The sequence below is a fragment of the Komagataella phaffii genome, chromosome 2, assembly GCF_000027005.1.
Source record: "Komagataella phaffii GS115 chromosome 2, complete sequence".
NCBI classification, from domain to species: Eukaryota; Fungi; Ascomycota; class Pichiomycetes; order Pichiales; family Pichiaceae; genus Komagataella; species Komagataella phaffii.
The window spans coordinates 1,935,132-1,952,484 of NC_012964.1; the positions used below are offsets into that span (position 1 = coordinate 1,935,132).

A 17,353-nucleotide genomic window follows, 5' to 3' on the forward strand; every position below is an offset into this window, starting at 1 on the left:
CCTCAAGCTATTATGTAATCAGAGCTGTTAACCCAACATTCGCGTGTTTTCGTACTTTGACCTTCTAAATGTGTTCGCGCTGATGTCTTCCCTCTTCTTCTCTTTGTTTCCAACAGTGATTTTTGCCTACCAATCATGGAAGATATACTCAACTTTAACAAGGAATTGGACATCTCGCTGTTCGATAACGTTGTGAATGTTCTTTACAACGGATCTGGAAAGGAGCAGCAACAAGCACAAACCATAATTGCTCAGTTTCAAGAACATGAGGATTCTTGGACAAGGGCCGACCAAATCCTGGAACTCAGTACAAACAGTCATAGTAAGTACATAGCACTCAGCACTTTAGATAAGCTAATCAAGACGAAATGGAAGGCGTTAGGAGTGGAACAACGGCTCGGAATTAGAAACTTTATCATCAGTATGATCATCAGTATGTGCGAAGATGACCAGGTGTTTGTTAGCCAAAAGGCGTTAATCCAAAAGTGTGACCTAACATTGGTTCAGATTATCAAACAGGACTGGCCTAAGAATTGGCCTGAATTTATTCCAGAGTTAATTGCGTCTTCAAGGGCTAGTTTCAACGTCTGTGAGAACAATATGGTAACTCTGAAGTTGCTGAGTGAAGAGATTTTTGATTTCAGTAGTGAGCAAATGACACAGGCAAAGGCTCAAGAGTTAAAGAATAGCATGAGTAGAGAGTTTGGAGAGATCTTCAAACTGTGTTTTGAGGTTCTGGACAAAGCAGAGAAGCCCTCGCTTTTGGAGGCAACTTTGAATTGTTTGCTCAAGTATATTCCTTGGATTCCTCTGGGATACATCTTCGAAACGGATCTACTCAACTATTTGAGTGAAAAGTTTTTCAAGGATCAACAGTTCAGACTCACTAGTCTTAAATGTCTTACTGAAGTGAGTGCGATTCGTCCCACCCAAGAATACGAGCAATACTACCTGAAATATTTCAAGACCATTCTCGAAGCTTTAGTCACTATTCTACCCCCAGATATCGATTTGAGACAATCTTACGAATATGCTAATACCACTGATCAAGTTTTCCTGAATGATTTGGCTATGTTTTTTGTCACATTTTTACCAAACCACGTGTTGAGCTTAGAGAAAGACGAAAACCTCAAACAAATGTCAATCGTAGCCCACCAGTACCTCATCAATCTATCAAAAATTAGTGAGCGTGAGCTGTTCAAAACATGCTTGGATTATTGGAATGAATTTGTCTCTGACTTGTTCTCAGAAGTTCAAAAATTACCTTCCAAAGAACTATCTCCCTTGTCACAGCTACAATTTTCCAGTTCATTGGGGGGAGGCGCTCCAGATCCCGAGCTTTTAAATCAATTTCCGCTCCGTAAGCACCTTTATAATAAGATTCTCAGTGAGCTCAGAGTTGTTATGATTGATAATATGGTCAAACCAGAAGAGGTTCTAATTGTTGAAAATGACGAAGGAGAAATCGTTCGTGAGTTTGTCAAAGAAAGTGATACCATTCAACTTTATCAATCCATGAGGGAAGTTCTAGTGTACTTGACCCATTTGGATGCTGTAGACACCGAGAACATCATGAGAGAGAAATTGGCTAGGCAGTTTATGCCCTCCGTATGGTCTTGGAACAGGATCAACTGTTTGTGTTGGGCCATTGGATCTATTTCTGGTACCATGAATGAAAAAATGGAGCGTAATTTCCTAGTTACAGTCATCAAAGATTTGCTGGCTTTAACCGACTTAAAACGGGGCAAAGATAACAAAGCAGTGGTTGCTTCAAATATTATGTACATTGTTGGCCAGTATCCTCGTTTCCTGAAAGCTCATTGGAAGTTTTTAAAAACTGTGGTTAACAAGCTATTTGAGTTCATGCATGAATCTCATGAAGGTGTTCAGGATATGGCTTGTGACACCTTTATCAAGATTACTGAAAAATGTAAGAGACATTTCGTCATACAACAGGCAGGAGAGTCGGAACCATTCATCAATGAGATTATTCTCAATCTGCAATCTATCACTGAAGATTTGGAACCTCAACAGGTTCATACTTTCTACGAGGCTTGTGGGTGTATTCTCTCAGCGCAAGAAAACAAAGATGTGAGAGATAAGTTGTTGAACGATCTCATGAGTTTACCCAACATGGCATGGAATGCAATAGTTCAACAGGCTGGTGCAGACCCTACTTTATTGACCAACTCCGAAACAGTGAAAATCATAGCAAACATCGTCAAAACGAATGTTTCCGTCTGTAAGACAATGGGTCAGGGATTCTACCCACAGTTGATACTAATCTACGTTGACATGCTTTCATTGTACAATGCCGTGTCAACCATGATTTCTAATGCAGTTTCAACTGACGGCCTTATTGCTACAAAAACCCCTAAGGTTAGGGGATTAAGGACTATCAAGAAGGAGATTTTGAAGTTGATAGAAATTTACATTTCCAAAGCCAATAATAACCAAGAGATAGTGCGAGACCTGATTCCTCCATTATTACAAGCAGTTTTGAGCGACTACAATAATAATGTTCCTGATGCTCGTGATTCGGAGGTTCTGAATTGTATGTCTACCGTTGTTGACAAAGTTGGTGCTTTAATACCTAATGAAATTCTGACTATTCTGCAGAACGTATTTGAGGTAACCTTAGATATGATCAACAAGGACTTCACTGAGTATCCAGAACATCGTGTGGAATTTTACAAGTTATTGAGAGAGATCAACAGAGTAAACTTCAACGCTTTGTTACAACTGCCAACCCAGGCATTCCAGTCCTTTGTGGACTCTATCTTATGGGCCTTCAAGCATAATAATAGAGAAGTTGAAGAGTCAGGATTAACGCTGGCTGTGGAATTGTTAAAAAACATTCAGGACCTAGGTAACAATGATTTTGCTACAGCCTTCTATCAGAATTTCTACTTTAGCATTCTGAGTGACACTTTCTACGTCCTGACGGAGCCCGATCACAAATCTGGCTTCAATTTACAATCGGAGCTTTTGAGTAAACTGATTCAACTGGTGACCGAGAATATCATTGCTGTACCGATCTATTCACCGGATCAAGCTCCAGCTGGAACATCCAACTTGGAGTTTGTTCGTAATTATATTGGAAACATGTTAATGAACGCATTCCCTCAATTGCAAGAGCAGCAACTGGTTAACTTCCTTGACGTTGCATTCAAACAATACAACCTACACACTAGATTTAAAGGAGTATTAAGAGACTTTTTGGTGCAGATTAAGCAATACGGTGGGGATCCTACGGACTATCTGTTTGCTGAAGATAAAGCGAACGAGCTGGCTGAGAAGAAACGGGCAGAATTAGAGAAGGCAAAACAAATTGGAGGCTTGATTAAACCTAGTGAACTTGACGACTAGAAGGCCTACAAGATATCTAACAACGTTATAGTATGATGAATGAATTGTTATTACTATCCATTGTAGACTCGATGAGGGAGAAACGAATTACATATTTGTGATGTTAAACCGTATTTGATCAATTACCATTCACAGGTGCTCCTGCTCTTGAATCTTATTTATCTGTGTTCTGAATTCACGTTCTTTTTGGTTCTGTTAGAGACATCCGTGGACCAATTGTCTTCCCAAAAAACCTTAAACCCCACAATAGATATCGCGGCGTTTGAACACATTCTAGACTTTCCTGGCTCACTTGGTGTTATTTTGGGATCTTCGCGTCAAAGAATTTTCAATATTTACCTTCTGTTTCCGTGTTTTTGCCCAGTATTTACCGAAATAATCATGATAACTTTATCCCCATCACCCACTCTATATGCTAGGGCGGATGAGACTTCGACCACGACTTCCAGCGGAAGTAGGACGACCACTCCGGATTGTTCCAATCACAGATGTGATAAACCCTCTAACATGAGCAGCGCTGCCATAGCGGTGGCTGTTGTTGTTCCTGTTATTGTTGTTGCTATAGTTCTAGGAAGCTTGTTCTATTGGAATTATCGCAAGAATAAGCAAGAAGCCCTAGATGATGACAATCCAGATTTCAACGCTGATAACACTATTTTGCCAGACTTCCATTACCCGGGTGATGTGATGAAGAACAAGACTGATATGAACCCTTTTGAGGATGAATCCTTAAGATATCCAAATCACATGGACTCTTTCATACTTCCTTATTCAACTGAGACTCAGTCGAAAAGATCCTTGGACTCATATTCCAAGAACTTGGGAGATTATCCTGCTTACAGACAAGCTACTCCTAGTTCTTCCACAAACCCCATGAACAATGGTTTAAAATCCGAGATATCTTTGACAACGTTTACGACTGGACCGTCTATGGACAAGTTGGCTTCCTCCACTACCGGAATCCGATCTCCTGTGTCTAAAATTGCTAGAGAGTCTACCAGAACATCTCCAGTGAGAAGTCTAAGAAGTTTGGGAATCAGTCTGGTTGACGAGAATTTCAGTAAAAGTCCAGTTCGTTCGCATGAGCCTGAACAAGCTTTTGATGATGGAACTAAACAAGGATCAACTTATACCGTTCCCAATGACAGTCACCAGGAAGGCCCTGATGATGAACAACAGGTGGAAAACACTTTTCAAAATAATGATTACTCTGGGGCTCAGCTTTACGACCATGAGACTGGAATTTCTGACAACGAGACCCAACACGTAGAAGATGAAGAATTATCCGAACATCTTACTAAAGAAGGCATACCTATGGTTCCTATAATACCTCAGCTACCCCAGAATTCTGATGATGAGTACAACAACGATGAGTTTGAAAACAATAATGCAGATTACCTACAACCTCAAGCGCATGAAGACATTAATTCTGAAAATGATGATCTGACTGCAGAAGAGGCTGAGCAGATTAGAAGAATGAAATCGGTTTACAACACTTACTTAAAAAGAGACCCCACAATGACCCATAAGAAATTACCAATAGAAAGAAACTCTGTCGCATCTTCCATTTATCCAGCAAATTCCACAGCAGCACCAGCAGAACAATATTTCCCGCACCAACAATTCAATTTTGTTCCTCAAGCTCCTGCTCAAAGTCAACGGCCGTTAGGGACCAAGAAACTCAACAAGCTGAAAAATCTTCCCTCTCCTCATGAATTCAATAAGAACAGACCATTTTCAACTGCTCAAGACCTGACTGAGTTTCAACCTCAAAGGAAGTTTTCCGTTGAGAAACAGGAGAATCCTGTTGCCGTTCCTTACAATCATATGGACGCTTGGAACGACATGAGAGACGGTGCTTCAGCTCCACATCAACTAAGGCAGTCCATTGTAATGCTCAACCCCGTAGAAATTCAACGAAAAGAAGTGCACAAACCTGCCGGTGGACTAAGATCCTGGAAAGAAGGCTCTACAACCGGATCCAACCCTGGATCTCCAATTATTTAACTACAATCATACCCGACATGACATTTATGGGTGAAATCTTGATTATATAGTACACTTTTGCTTCTGAATGAATATCATCTAGTCTTTGATTAACTGAAGTCAAAATCATCCACCTTATTTCTAAACTTGAGCAGGTTTTGTTTGATTTTAGAACTATCAACCCAAGTCAGGTAATCTTCCATCTGCCGTGTTACCAAGTAGGCTGGATCGGTGATAACATTGGGTCCAACTCTGACGTGCCCTTGCTCAATGAATGTTACTGCATCTTTAATCGATTGTGCCATCTTGAGACGAAACATCACAACTCCTATTCTTCTTCGACAGAATGAGCTTACCATTACTTTGTTCTCTAGATCACTAATTTTTGACTTACTTTCCAAAACTCCCATAGAATAAAGCTTGTCTAATAAGAGTTGTTCGTGTTTGATTCTGAAAGGATCATTTGGCTGCAAAAGAGACAACTTTCTTGCTAGTTTTCGAATCTCTCCACAGATTTTATTGTACTTATGATAATCTTCTCTTTTCTGAAGATGATATTTAGCCATCACCTGAGTGTCCCTATGCCCTTGGTCCTGCTTCCAGTCTAAAAAGTCGACTTTCTTCAGCAGTTTCTGCTCATGATGCTTCAGTTTTCGAACCATATTGAATATAGATAGGAAGAGAATTTATTTAATGCAGTGAAAAAAATATTCTCATTCAAGTTGATTATATAATCAAACGTGTTAATAAAAGAATGAAATAGCAGAAAAAGCAAAAGAAGAAAGCAAGAAGATCAAGCGTTTTTATCTTTGATTTGAGATTTGAAAGTAGTCGCTTAAAGTCGTCAGTGTTCTGCTTTAATAGTGGAAGTTCTATTTTAAAGACTCCTTGTACAAAGTCCTCTACAGTGGACGTCCTAATTCGGTATATAGAGGCGGTTGGGATTTTTCTCCTATTTCGATGTTTTTTCAACCGCCAAACCATCCTCTCTGAATTACAAAGCAAGACTGGAATAATACCCTACAATGATTGGAGTTAGATCATTCAGTACCAGTCTGAAATCTTTATCACACATAGGGTCTGCCGCTATTTTTTTACCAAAAGAAGTAACTCTTAAAGTTAGCAGTGTTCTTCATCCAACAATCATCAAGAAAGGTAAAAACACAATCACCTTGAACCAGCAATGTTTCATTGAAGGACCAAGAGGCTTATTGAAAATGGAGCTTCCTGACTTTGTGCAGGTAAAATCTGATAACGAGTCCTCTAAGTTGACCGTCGAAGTTGAAAACTCCAAAGATCGAATTCAAAGGTCGATGTGGGGAACGGTAAGAAGTACATTAAATAACCATGTTGTGGGAGTTACGGAAGGTCATCTGACTATGCTGAAATTACAAGGTACCGGGTACAGGGTTTCATTAGTCGAAGAAGAAGATGGAAGGACCTTTGTTTCCATGAAAATAGGTAAATGTATCAACGAAGGTTTCTACAAACCGGAAGGGATTGAATTACAGAACCCTCAGCCAAATAGATTGGTTATTTCCGGTAATGATAAGCAAAAGGTCAAGCTATTTGCTGGTACTTTAAGGAACTTGCATCCTCCAGAACCTTATAAGGGAAAGGGAATATACATTGATAACGAAACCATCAAACTGAAGGACAAAAAGATTAAATAGATTCTACTTGTAAATAGTAACTGTGCTTCAGTGAGGAATATCACCGCTTCAAAATTATCAGCCAGGCAATAAACTACTATCAATATTCATTGACTTGCCTGAACGCTCTTACCAATCGACATTATGATCACGTGCCACCTCCATACACCTCTATCCATGGAAAGTTTTTGGTTAACTGAGAAGAACGAATAACCTCCACCAGCATACAAACCACACTAACCTAGAATGATGGGGATCTTTAACACGCTAAAGCCCTTAATAGCTCAGCGATTTAAAGCTCATCTTACGTCTCCCGGGGCCATTCCGTTTGTCGAGACTAAGGCAGCCGTATTGTTCAAGTCTCCTGAACTTTCCCGATTGAGGAAAAGACTTTTGACAAGACCAGGACTTATTGGTGTAAAGAGAGGAATGGTGCCTTTTTATACAAACGAAGGCCTGAGAATACCTTGCACAGTTTTAGAAATTGACCAGGTGGAGGTAACGCACAACAAAACTGTTGCGAATGATGGTTACTCTGCTGTCCAAGTCGGATATGGATTCAAATTGAAAAATCAGACAAAAAAAATGCTGGGCCATTTTGCAAAGGCGCAGGTTTCACCTAAAGAGAAAGTAGTGGAATTTCACGTCAAATCTGATGACGGACTGTTGCCCGTTGGAACATTATTGAAGGCTGATCATTTCAAGGTGGGAGAGTTTGTGGATTTACAAAGTATTTCCAAGGGTAAGGGATTTGCTGGTGTCATGAAGCGTTGGAACTTCCATGGTTTGAAAGCATCTCACGGTGTTTCCAAAGCACATAGATCTGCTGGTTCTACTGGTGGTAACCAAACTCCCGGTCGTACCTTACCTGGTAAGAAGATGGCAGGAAGAATGGGTGGTCATAATGTCACTCTACAAAATGTTGAAGTTGTGGATGTGAACGCTGAGAAAGGATATATTCTAATAAAGGGACCAGTTTCAGGCGCCACCGGCTCTTATGTCAAAATTCAAGATGCTATCAAGAGATACCATTAATGAGAAGGAAGAAGTACTATCGACTGCCTTTCTTTGTACATAGATTTACGATACATATTAGCTCCAATCATCTACAAGTAGATTGATCGAAACAGTGAACATTTCCAAAAATTATCGAGTAGACCCAATTGACAAAGACACATCCCGGATGGTTCTGGGAAAAGACAAGAACCATGTGCGAAGAATGTGATCTTCTTGAGTTAGTGTTCCCAAGTAGAATTTTTTTTGTGCTTTTATAGCAGAGGAGAGGGAGCGGTGCTCATAACATACGCGAAAAATATCAATAGTATCATATCGATGCCTGATGTCTCTTATTATACAAGTTAATAGTACATATTATATAACCTTGGTAAATTGCAAGGGTTGTTCATCACCTCCTCGGGGGCAAGAATCCTCGTTTAATATTAGAATTTCGATTCCCTGAATTATAGGGATAACGACGTGGTTCTCGGGTGATTTGGCTAGGAGGAGGAAGACGGCCCTTCTTAATTGGTGGCCCATCATCTCGGTTGTGTCCTCTGTGGTTTCGTTTTTGAGGCCTGGAGTCTCCCCTTGGGTCTTCTGAGTCTCTTTTCCCGCTACCATACCTCGGAGGAGGCACTGCAGAATAGTTGTATGAGCTGGTGGATCGACGACCATCTAATGTTGAATAATATTGACTTCGCAGAGATTTTGGTAGGTTTCCACCGCTAAATGAACTACCATTTAGATTTGGGGTACGAGATGATCGCTGCTGAAGACACTCATCCCCAAAATGTCCTTTTGAACCACAGTTATAGCACCATATCTGAGGCATTCCAATCTTATCTTTTGTCTTGATGGTGATATAGCACCTCCATATCGTTGGACATCTATCAGACGAATGTGCTCTACTATCACATACACGACAGTATGAATTTCGCATCTTGCCTTTGTCAGGGCAGTTGTTCCGGAAGTGGCCCTTCGTTCCACAGATAGAGCAGACAACTGATTGTGGACATTGTGTATAATAGTGGTCATCAACAGCACCACAACTGTGGCACACTACCACTTTACATTGCTGGCGTTTATGGCCTTTTCTATGACAATTGGCGCAGATAGTTTCATGAGTGTCTGTGACACCAAAATATCTTCCTTCACCTCTCATAGCAACAAGTTCCTCTGGATTCTCGTTGACATCTTCCATTCGAAGGGAAAAGACCTTCCCCTTAGGGGCTACGTCTGGTTCTGTCATATTAGGGATGATGAAGTTGTAGGCCTCAGATTAGAAAGATTTTCTTTACTGATAATAAGTGGAACGCTCGCGAGAGTTTTTCCAACCTACAAGGAACAAACTGGTGAAGAAATCCTGTATGTTCCTTCGCGAAACCTGCCGAGGGTAACAGCTTGGCCATCTCTGAGTCAACAGATATGACAGATTACACGTTCAGAAGTTTTTTTCTTTCCTGCCAACGAACTTATTTTTGAGCTAAACATCATGTCTGTTGAAAAAAAGTTGGAGGATCTGTCTATTAAGAATCCCCAAAAGAAACAAAAAGGAAAGGCTAAAGAAGGTGCCACTAAGACCCAATTAAGATTGGATCCTGAGCCAGAGTTTCTTCAAAGCAGAATCCAGTTATTCGACGAGTTGAAAGCTAAGTATGATGCGGAGGTCGCTGCTAAGGAGAGATCTCCTATCAAGATTACTCTCAAAGACGGCACCGTTAAAGAAGGAGTTGCTTGGGAAACTTCTCCTTTTGAAATTGCCAAGTCTATTGGGAAATCATTCTTGGAGAGGCAAGTTATCTCCAAAGTTAATGGTGAGCTTTGGGACTTAGAGAGACCTTTAGAGGCTGATTCCCAATTAGAATTCTTTGATTTCGAAACTCCTGAGGGAAAACGTGTTTTCTGGCATTCTTCTGCTCACGTTTTAGGTGAAGCTTGCGAATGTCACTACGGTGCTCATTTGTGTATCGGTCCACCAACAGAAGATGGATTTTTCTACGAAATGTCAATTGACAATGGTGAAAGTTTTGTTACTCAAGCCGACTTCCCTAGCATTGAAGCTGTTGCTAAGTCTGCTATCAAAGAGAAGCAAAAGTTTGAAAGATTGGTTTTATCTAAAGAGGACTTGCTTAAAATGTTCGCATACAATAAGTACAAAGTCAGAATCATCAGTGAGAAGATTCCTGATGGCACTGCTTCCACTGTTTATAGATGTGGTCCGTTGATAGATCTGTGTGTTGGACCTCACATTCCTCACACTGGCCGAATCAAAGCTATCAAGGTTTTAAAGAACTCCTCCTCATACTTCTTTGGTGATGCCAACAATGACTCTCTACAAAGAGTGTATGGTATTTCCTTCCCTGACAAGAAGCAGATGGACGAGCATCTTAAGTTTTTGAAGGAAGCTGCCGAGAGAGACCATCGTAGAATCGGCCGTGAACAAGAATTGTTCTACTTTAATGAGATGTCACCAGGTTCTTGTTTTTGGCTGCCGCACGGAACAAGAATTTACAATACGCTTACTGATTTGCTGAGAACCGAGTACCGTAAGCGTGGTTATGAAGAGGTCATTACTCCGAATATGTACAACTCCAAATTGTGGGAAACATCCGGTCATTGGGCAAACTACAAAGAAAATATGTTCACCTTCGAAGTCGAAAAAGAAACTTTTGGATTAAAGCCTATGAATTGTCCTGGTCATTGTTTGATGTTCAAATCCAGGGAAAGATCTTATAGAGAGCTGCCATGGAGAGTTGCTGATTTTGGTGTTATTCACCGTAATGAATTCAGTGGTGCATTATCTGGGTTAACTAGAGTTAGACGTTTCCAGCAAGATGATGCTCACATTTTCTGCACTCAAGACCAAATTGAAGATGAAATCTCCAACATTTTTGACTTCCTGAAATTTATCTACGGTCTTTTTGGATTCGAGTTCAAGATGGAACTTTCTACCAGACCAGAGAAGTTTGTCGGAGATATTGAAACCTGGAACAACGCTGAAGCTAAATTGGAAAATGCCTTGAACAAATGGGGAGGCAAATGGGAAGTCAATCCAGGTGATGGTGCCTTCTACGGTCCAAAGATTGACATCATGATTAGTGATGCTTTGAAAAGATGGCATCAGTGTGCTACTGTCCAATTAGACTTCCAGCTACCGCAAAGATTCGAATTGGAATACAGGACCAAGGATGGACAGGACGATTTAACTAGACCCGTCATGATTCACAGAGCTATCTTAGGATCTGTTGAGAGAATGACTGCTATTCTGACTGAACATTTTGCTGGAAAATGGCCATTTTGGTTGTCTCCTAGACAGGTCCTGATCGTGCCTGTCGGCGTGAAATATTTTGATTATGCTCAACAAGTCCAACAGGAGCTGAAGGGTTTGGATCTATACGCTGATGTTGACCTGTCTGGTAACACCCTACAAAAGAAAATTAGAACGGGTCAATTGCAAAGATACAACTTTATTTTCATCGTTGGTGAACAGGAGCAAAATGATAAGTCTGTGAATGTTAGAAACAGAGATATCCAGGAGTTACAGAACAAAAACGAGGCCGTTCCCTTGGTAGATGTGATCCCTAAATTACTTCAACTCAGAGATGAGAGAAGATTGGACAATCTGCTATGATTATGTATGTACAAGACCAACTATTCTATTCATTTCCCTTTCTGATTTTTTCCCATGATGAGGACTTTACAACCTTTGATTCCTGGTCAACGTAATCACCAGTGGTTCTACCTTCGTAATCACCTTGATCGCTCTGATTATCCTCATTGGTGTCCTTCCACAATTTTTCCCCCCATTGAGGATAACCTTCCGATTCAGAATCACCTTTTATTCCGAATAAATCACCACTAGCTAAAAGCCCAGGTTTTCTCTTGTCTTTATTGGCTCCTCTAAACTCAATTGCTCTAGAGGGGTCTTTCGCCGTTATAGCGTAATAATTCCAGTTGTGAATGGAAAAGTAGAAGGGGAAAAAAGTAGCAATCTTATACTCCACGTCTTTATCTCTCAGTTGTTGGCACCTCTTTTCATAAATTCCGGGGCCCAAAAGGGTTGGAGCAGCTGCCATTCCAAGCATTCCCAAAAGGATACTGTGCTTAAAATTGACACCTACAGTGGTCCGATGTTTCGCATATCGGTAGATAAAGGGAGCAACCAAACCACCTAGGAAGCCGGCATAGGTCAATTGGTTCAGTTTTCTAGTAAAACCGCTGAAGAAAGTGGCAAGTTCCAACCTTTGGTCTTGATTTAGTTGCTTATCCAACTCCTCAAATTGCTTTAGGTCTGAAGCCATTGATATGAATTGGTTTGTGAGCAGTAAAAGTTAGGGCTCTGAAATCTCGAAGAGGAAACGACTAGGAACTACAGAACAGATGCAGGGCCTATTCAACAACAGTTATCTGAAAAGCTCAATTGCTCAAAGCTTTAGTGTGAAAACTCATGAAGCTACAATTCACACTGTCTGGGGTTATCCTTGGTGCGTTTACTCCTATTTTCCTTTGATTTCAACTACGGTGTCTGCCCCGCTTGAAACCCCTTTCCTTCGATTCTCGCGGCTATTAAGGTTGATGGTGAAGGGCAATCCGAAATCACCTTACTGATCTGGTAATATAAAATCGGCTGTTGCGCCATCCCAATTGTCGCCAGAAAAACTCTAATTTTAACAATGTCTATCCCCCAAGAAGCTCCTAAGATTCCAGGCTGGAGACCTGTCATCTTCCTGAATATTGAGGCAGATGAACCAAAATCCATATACGTTAACAACACTGGAAGTCTCACAGGGGTGAATATCACTGGAGGCTTTGCAAAGTCGATTGACCCTGAATATCCATTTGATGCTATCATTGACTCCGGCTATGATGACATTCGAGCCGATCCAGGTGCCTCTACATCTCGTCTGGACTGTAGAGTATATTTGACTACCTCTGAAGGTGCAGGTGTGTTCTTGACTTATCCAGGTGTCGTAAGAATGGAGAAGTCAGTCGTTGATGTTTTGACTCAAAAGAGTTCATTCATGGATTTCAACGACGGTTATGTTACATGTACACCCGTAGTACATTTGGACGAAAAGGCCAAGAAGGAACAATGGATTACTAAAGAGACTATCTTTGGAATAGGCCGCTTCGTCAGAGATAACGAGGGAAGACTCAGGGTACAATATTACCTGTATGTCTTAGCTTGAAGGGTTGTTTGCCTACGTTTTCTTTATGTTTATCCTTATATGCTCTTCTTTATGCCGAAGAACAATTGATTTGTTTCTTTAAATAAATAGTTTATCAATGAGCCGTTTAGCCCAGATCTTCTTCGTCAATGTCTAATCTTCATCTATACTTCTTCCACTTCCTGAACTTCCTGGTCCGTTTCGTTAACTAGTTTTGGCTACTCTCAATGTCCTCCTTGAATGCAGCTTGTGCGAACCTGAGTCCACAGTAACCACACGGAATAGCTTTATTCTGGTCTAGGTTGATGTAAACTTTGGGATGTCCTTGTGCACCACCATTTCCATCACATACCGCAACATTATCGTGCTCGATATAACGAATAGGTTGCTTGTAAATCAGATCAATAGCAGCATATGGACGGGGTTGCTTGGCCAAATCCTTCACTGCAAATCTAACATTATCTTGAGCTTCTGCTCTTGGTTTTTGACTTTTGGACCAGGGCGATATACGGTTAGGAGCCTGCTGCTGAAGGTTGTTCTCGTCGGGCTTAGAAATATCCTTGATTCTAGCTGTGGTCAACTCTTTCGTCGAAATTCTTCTGATACTGGCTCTTGTTAGTCTCAACATGGTGTTGTATATGTGCAAATTTTGATTGGGTCTTTCGCTCGTAAAGTGATTAACGAAATGATTGTGCTTAGGTAATCTGAAATTTATGGGATGTGAGGAAGGAGGTAGTAAAGGATGCTAGTACAGTTTTGAGTTTATTTACTACTAACTTGCGAATCAGGAAAGTATGAAATATCAATAAGATTTCGTAAATCGGCGGCAATTGAAACTACAGTTTGTGATCGTTCTCTTTGAGCGAGATTTTGAAAGTTTCTGTTGTACCAGACTCTGGGGTAATTTTTCAATCTTAGGCAATTTCTGAGTTACGTTAACTGGCTAGTATATTCCAGTCAGCTCTCTCCTTGCTAGAAACGTAATGTATTGCATTCAAATGTAGCTCAATAAAATTGTAACTGCCAAAGGTAGCAGGGAGAGCTTCCACCATACTTGACGAAGATTTTCACTAAGGACTGTTCTTCTTTGCCAAAAATCTGAAAAACAGCTCAGTTCGTCCCCAGATACTAACAGTCCACTTGATCAATCTTACAGTAATACTCCGACGAGGAGATTAATACGTGCTACCATGTCATCTGGTGTTCAAGTACCACCCCGTGCCCCAAGAATACTCTGATCGCGCGAATATCTCTTTATCTAGAATAAATTTGATCCAAGTCCAACTAAACGTTGATTTCTAGTTCACAAAATGGCGATACAAGAGACCGATTATGACGCATTGTTTAGTAGATACTCTGCTACTAATAAGGGCTATCTTGAGGATGAGTACTTGGCCGAGTTGCTGCAGTCTTTAATTGATGTCTCTCCATTATCGGCACAATCCCCACATCAACAGATGAATACCAAAAGAAAGCTGTTGAGAATGAAAAAATCCATAAAGATGCCAATTATCAACCGGGGAACTTATATAAGAACTTTTGCCATTGATTCAGTCATTGAATCCTTTTTGAACTCTTTCCCCAATGAAAAGACTCAAGTTGTTTCTTTAGGTGCTGGTAGCGATACGAGGGTATTCAGGTACTCTAACAGGCCGAATCTCAGATGGATAGAGTGTGATTTCGAACAAACAGTCAAATTGAAAAAATGTGCTATACTGAAATCTACAAAGCTGCGGAATTGTCTTGGAATTGACGAGCAATTGCCAACCAACAATGAGGAATTCAAATCTTTAAGCTCAACCATTGATACCCCCTCCTACCTATTGCAAGCACTAGATTTGAACGAATTTACAGACTTTCGACAATTGGACATACATGATGTTCCAACCATCGTTCTTGCTGAATGCGTTTTTTGTTATCTCCCTGATTCAACTTGTAATAATATATTGTCCTTACTAAACACAAGCATATCCAACTGTTCATTTCTTATTTATGACCCCATGGGAGGCGAGCAGAGTGACAATTTTGGAAAAGTAATGGTTAACAATCTAGCTCAAAGGAATATATCGATGCCAAATCTTATGAAGTATGGAACTTTAGATGCTCAAAATGTTAGATTTCAAGCACTAGGATTGAATCTCAATGTTGCTTTAGCCACAATCGATCATGTAATGGAAACTTGGCTTTCTCAGGAAGAGCTAGCAAGAATAAGTAAGCTAGAGTTCCTTGATGAACTAGAGGAATGTAAGTTACTGTTTAAGCACTACTGTCTGATTGTATTGTACAAAGGCTGGAAACCTGAACAGAGCTTTCAAGTAAAAGCCATCGCTTAATCAAGCGATGAATGACGTTAAATTAAAATCTTTGAAAGATCTTAAAGTGATCCTCCGAATCCAACGGGCTGAATTTGGCTCCCGTTTGGCAATACAGCTAAAAACTTATAGATACTACCCATATCACCATGACTTTTACCCACTAGACGTTTATACGCTTTGATGATCTTTTGCTTATCGTTTTCTGATTTTGCAATGTGAACAAGCTGATCCGTTCTAAATCCAAGTCCCAACTCATGAAGCCAATCGCCTTGCGCTACTGGGCCGTGAACTTGACAAGATTGGTTTTCAAAAATTTGTTTGAGTTGTCCAAAATCCACATCAGCTGAAAGGTCTACATTCCCCGGATCATCAAATGGAGAAACAATTTTGTGATTCTTAATACCCCTGATAGTATTTATCGGAACAGTATCAGCTGGACCGTAGTCAATGATCAGACACCCTCCTGCTCCACAACCGCTATTAATCAAAGCCGCTATGTGTTTACTATATGTGTGGGCCTCGGGACATATTTCTATACGTGAACCAACTGGCAGTGCTTCGTATCTTGGATTATTTTTCGGTATGTATGATCCAGGAGTTTCATGTGGAGAAAGGACAGAATGAAAATTAAACCTCAAGGCCGGATTTTCTAGCTCCTTTGACGTTATAGTAGTTCTGTTAGGCAGAGCAAGAGGGTCCGTTTTAGCCCTTATAACATTTTTTTCAGAAAAGTCTACCATATACTCTCTCCATCCATCTTTAGTCTTTTCGTATTGTTGTACGGGCAAAGCATCAAAAAATTCATGAGCAATAATGTAATTAGTCCCTGTTTTCTTTATGTCCAGTTCTGTTTCGACCCAATGACACCTTTTACCAGCCAAAGTCTCTGCCTCCCACGTTCCATCCTCCAGGACGTTTAGAGAGGTATCTCCACATAGTTTCTTTCTTTGCTCCTCTCTCAAAATAGGTGATGCCTCTACCAGAATTACTTCATATAAAACTGTGCCTTTACTAAGTCGTTCAAACGTTCTTATGCAATCAAAAATTAGCGTCCCCTTTCCTGGACCGAACTCTATGAATCTGACTTCTTTTGGCTTTCCTTGCAATAGCCAAGTAGTATAGTGATAAATACCTATCATTTCACCAAAAGTTTGGGAGATTTCGGGAGATGTGACAAAATCTGATGTCTCTGATATTGGTGAAAGGGGATCCCTAGTTGTGTAATATCCGAATTCTGGATGCACCAGGCATTGCTTCATATAGGAGGATACTGGGATTGGACCCGTTGTTTTTATTGCAAACTCCAAAATTTGACTCAAATTGGTATAAGTTTTTGGTTTTGAACAGTCAATTTTATTTAGGCATCTCGGAAGAGTACTGAAATACCTCCATTTGCCTAGCTTTGGAAAGGTTATCCTATTTCTAGGAAGCATAGTAGGGGACTAAAAAGATCTTCTTCTTGAAAAGTGGAAATCTAATTGGTGTTAGGGCCTTATGATAGAGAACAAGCTTAGTTGGAATGCGAGAGAATCAGTGACATCAAGAGACATGAACCAACTTGAAGCCGTACTCCAGGGTAAACCAGTGTAACCAGTCCGATCAATTGATTAACTTAATAAGTTACTGCTATTTTTTGTCAATCCTATTTCATTGTAACACATGTTCAGGGACAACCTGAAAATCACTACTCATCCAAACCATTACACTTCTCAATGTATCTTTTGGAGAGCAGGCAAACGTAGTTTTGCGTTCAAGGAAATTGTTAAAAAGATCTCCCAAAGTATCGTCTCAACCACATTCTGCAGCAATCTCGTTTATGTACACTAGAGTGCCAAAGGGTTGGTCTGATTTAATAAGAGCTGGA

General features: G+C 40.4%; 12 protein-coding genes across 12 annotated transcripts; 7 read left to right on the top strand and 5 right to left on the bottom strand.

Moving 5' to 3' along the window:
• Positions 1 to 135: 135 nt before the first annotated feature.
• Positions 136 to 3,369, top strand: PAS_chr2-2_0243 (uncharacterized protein; the record flags this gene model as incomplete). The annotated part of the gene is made up of 1 exon (XM_002491907.1): positions 136 to 3,369. One exon carries the CDS (start codon positions 136 to 138, stop codon positions 3,367 to 3,369), a length of 3,234 nt encoding a protein of 1,077 aa, XP_002491952.1.
• Positions 3,370 to 3,750: 381 nt separating this feature from the next.
• PAS_chr2-2_0479 (uncharacterized protein) lies at positions 3,751 to 5,376 on the top strand (the record flags this gene model as incomplete). The annotated part of the gene is made up of 1 exon (XM_002491908.1): positions 3,751 to 5,376. One exon carries the CDS (start codon positions 3,751 to 3,753, stop codon positions 5,374 to 5,376), a length of 1,626 nt encoding a protein of 541 aa, XP_002491953.1.
• Positions 5,377 to 5,465: 89 nt separating this feature from the next.
• Positions 5,466 to 6,017, bottom strand: PAS_chr2-2_0242 (Component of the SSU processome, which is required for pre-18S rRNA processing; the record flags this gene model as incomplete). The annotated part of the gene is made up of 1 exon (XM_002491909.1): positions 5,466 to 6,017. One exon carries the CDS (start codon positions 6,015 to 6,017, stop codon positions 5,466 to 5,468), a length of 552 nt encoding a protein of 183 aa, XP_002491954.1.
• A 363-nt stretch (positions 6,018 to 6,380) lies between these two features.
• PAS_chr2-2_0241 (mitochondrial 54S ribosomal protein YmL16) lies at positions 6,381 to 7,028 on the top strand (the record flags this gene model as incomplete). The annotated part of the gene is made up of 1 exon (XM_002491910.1): positions 6,381 to 7,028. The coding sequence occupies one exon, from the start codon at positions 6,381 to 6,383 to the stop codon at positions 7,026 to 7,028; it is 648 nt and encodes a 215-aa protein (XP_002491955.1).
• Positions 7,029 to 7,253: 225 nt separating this feature from the next.
• PAS_chr2-2_0240 (mitochondrial 54S ribosomal protein YmL9) lies at positions 7,254 to 8,042 on the top strand (the record flags this gene model as incomplete). Its single annotated transcript, XM_002491911.1, has 1 exon — positions 7,254 to 8,042. One exon carries the CDS (start codon positions 7,254 to 7,256, stop codon positions 8,040 to 8,042), a length of 789 nt encoding a protein of 262 aa, XP_002491956.1.
• A 370-nt stretch (positions 8,043 to 8,412) lies between these two features.
• Positions 8,413 to 9,255, bottom strand: PAS_chr2-2_0239 (RING finger protein that interacts with the arginine methyltransferase Hmt1p; the record flags this gene model as incomplete). The annotated part of the gene is made up of 1 exon (XM_002491912.1): positions 8,413 to 9,255. One exon carries the CDS (start codon positions 9,253 to 9,255, stop codon positions 8,413 to 8,415), a length of 843 nt encoding a protein of 280 aa, XP_002491957.1.
• Positions 9,256 to 9,498: 243 nt separating this feature from the next.
• On the top strand, positions 9,499 to 11,637 carry PAS_chr2-2_0238 (Threonyl-tRNA synthetase, essential cytoplasmic protein; the record flags this gene model as incomplete). Its single annotated transcript, XM_002491913.1, has 1 exon — positions 9,499 to 11,637. One exon carries the CDS (start codon positions 9,499 to 9,501, stop codon positions 11,635 to 11,637), a length of 2,139 nt encoding a protein of 712 aa, XP_002491958.1.
• Positions 11,638 to 11,662: 25 nt separating this feature from the next.
• PAS_chr2-2_0237 (Hypothetical protein) lies at positions 11,663 to 12,307 on the bottom strand (the record flags this gene model as incomplete). Its single annotated transcript, XM_002491914.1, has 1 exon — positions 11,663 to 12,307. One exon carries the CDS (start codon positions 12,305 to 12,307, stop codon positions 11,663 to 11,665), a length of 645 nt encoding a protein of 214 aa, XP_002491959.1.
• Positions 12,308 to 12,679: 372 nt separating this feature from the next.
• PAS_chr2-2_0236 (Hypothetical protein) lies at positions 12,680 to 13,195 on the top strand (the record flags this gene model as incomplete). Its single annotated transcript, XM_002491915.1, has 1 exon — positions 12,680 to 13,195. One exon carries the CDS (start codon positions 12,680 to 12,682, stop codon positions 13,193 to 13,195), a length of 516 nt encoding a protein of 171 aa, XP_002491960.1.
• Positions 13,196 to 13,382: 187 nt separating this feature from the next.
• Positions 13,383 to 13,802, bottom strand: PAS_chr2-2_0235 (Hypothetical protein; the record flags this gene model as incomplete). Its single annotated transcript, XM_002491916.1, has 1 exon — positions 13,383 to 13,802. One exon carries the CDS (start codon positions 13,800 to 13,802, stop codon positions 13,383 to 13,385), a length of 420 nt encoding a protein of 139 aa, XP_002491961.1.
• Positions 13,803 to 14,484: 682 nt separating this feature from the next.
• PAS_chr2-2_0234 (Carboxyl methyltransferase) lies at positions 14,485 to 15,507 on the top strand (the record flags this gene model as incomplete). Its single annotated transcript, XM_002491917.1, has 1 exon — positions 14,485 to 15,507. One exon carries the CDS (start codon positions 14,485 to 14,487, stop codon positions 15,505 to 15,507), a length of 1,023 nt encoding a protein of 340 aa, XP_002491962.1.
• Positions 15,508 to 15,548: 41 nt separating this feature from the next.
• PAS_chr2-2_0233 (Hypothetical protein) lies at positions 15,549 to 16,922 on the bottom strand (the record flags this gene model as incomplete). The annotated part of the gene is made up of 1 exon (XM_002491918.1): positions 15,549 to 16,922. The coding sequence occupies one exon, from the start codon at positions 16,920 to 16,922 to the stop codon at positions 15,549 to 15,551; it is 1,374 nt and encodes a 457-aa protein (XP_002491963.1).
• Positions 16,923 to 17,353: the final 431 nt, after the last annotated feature.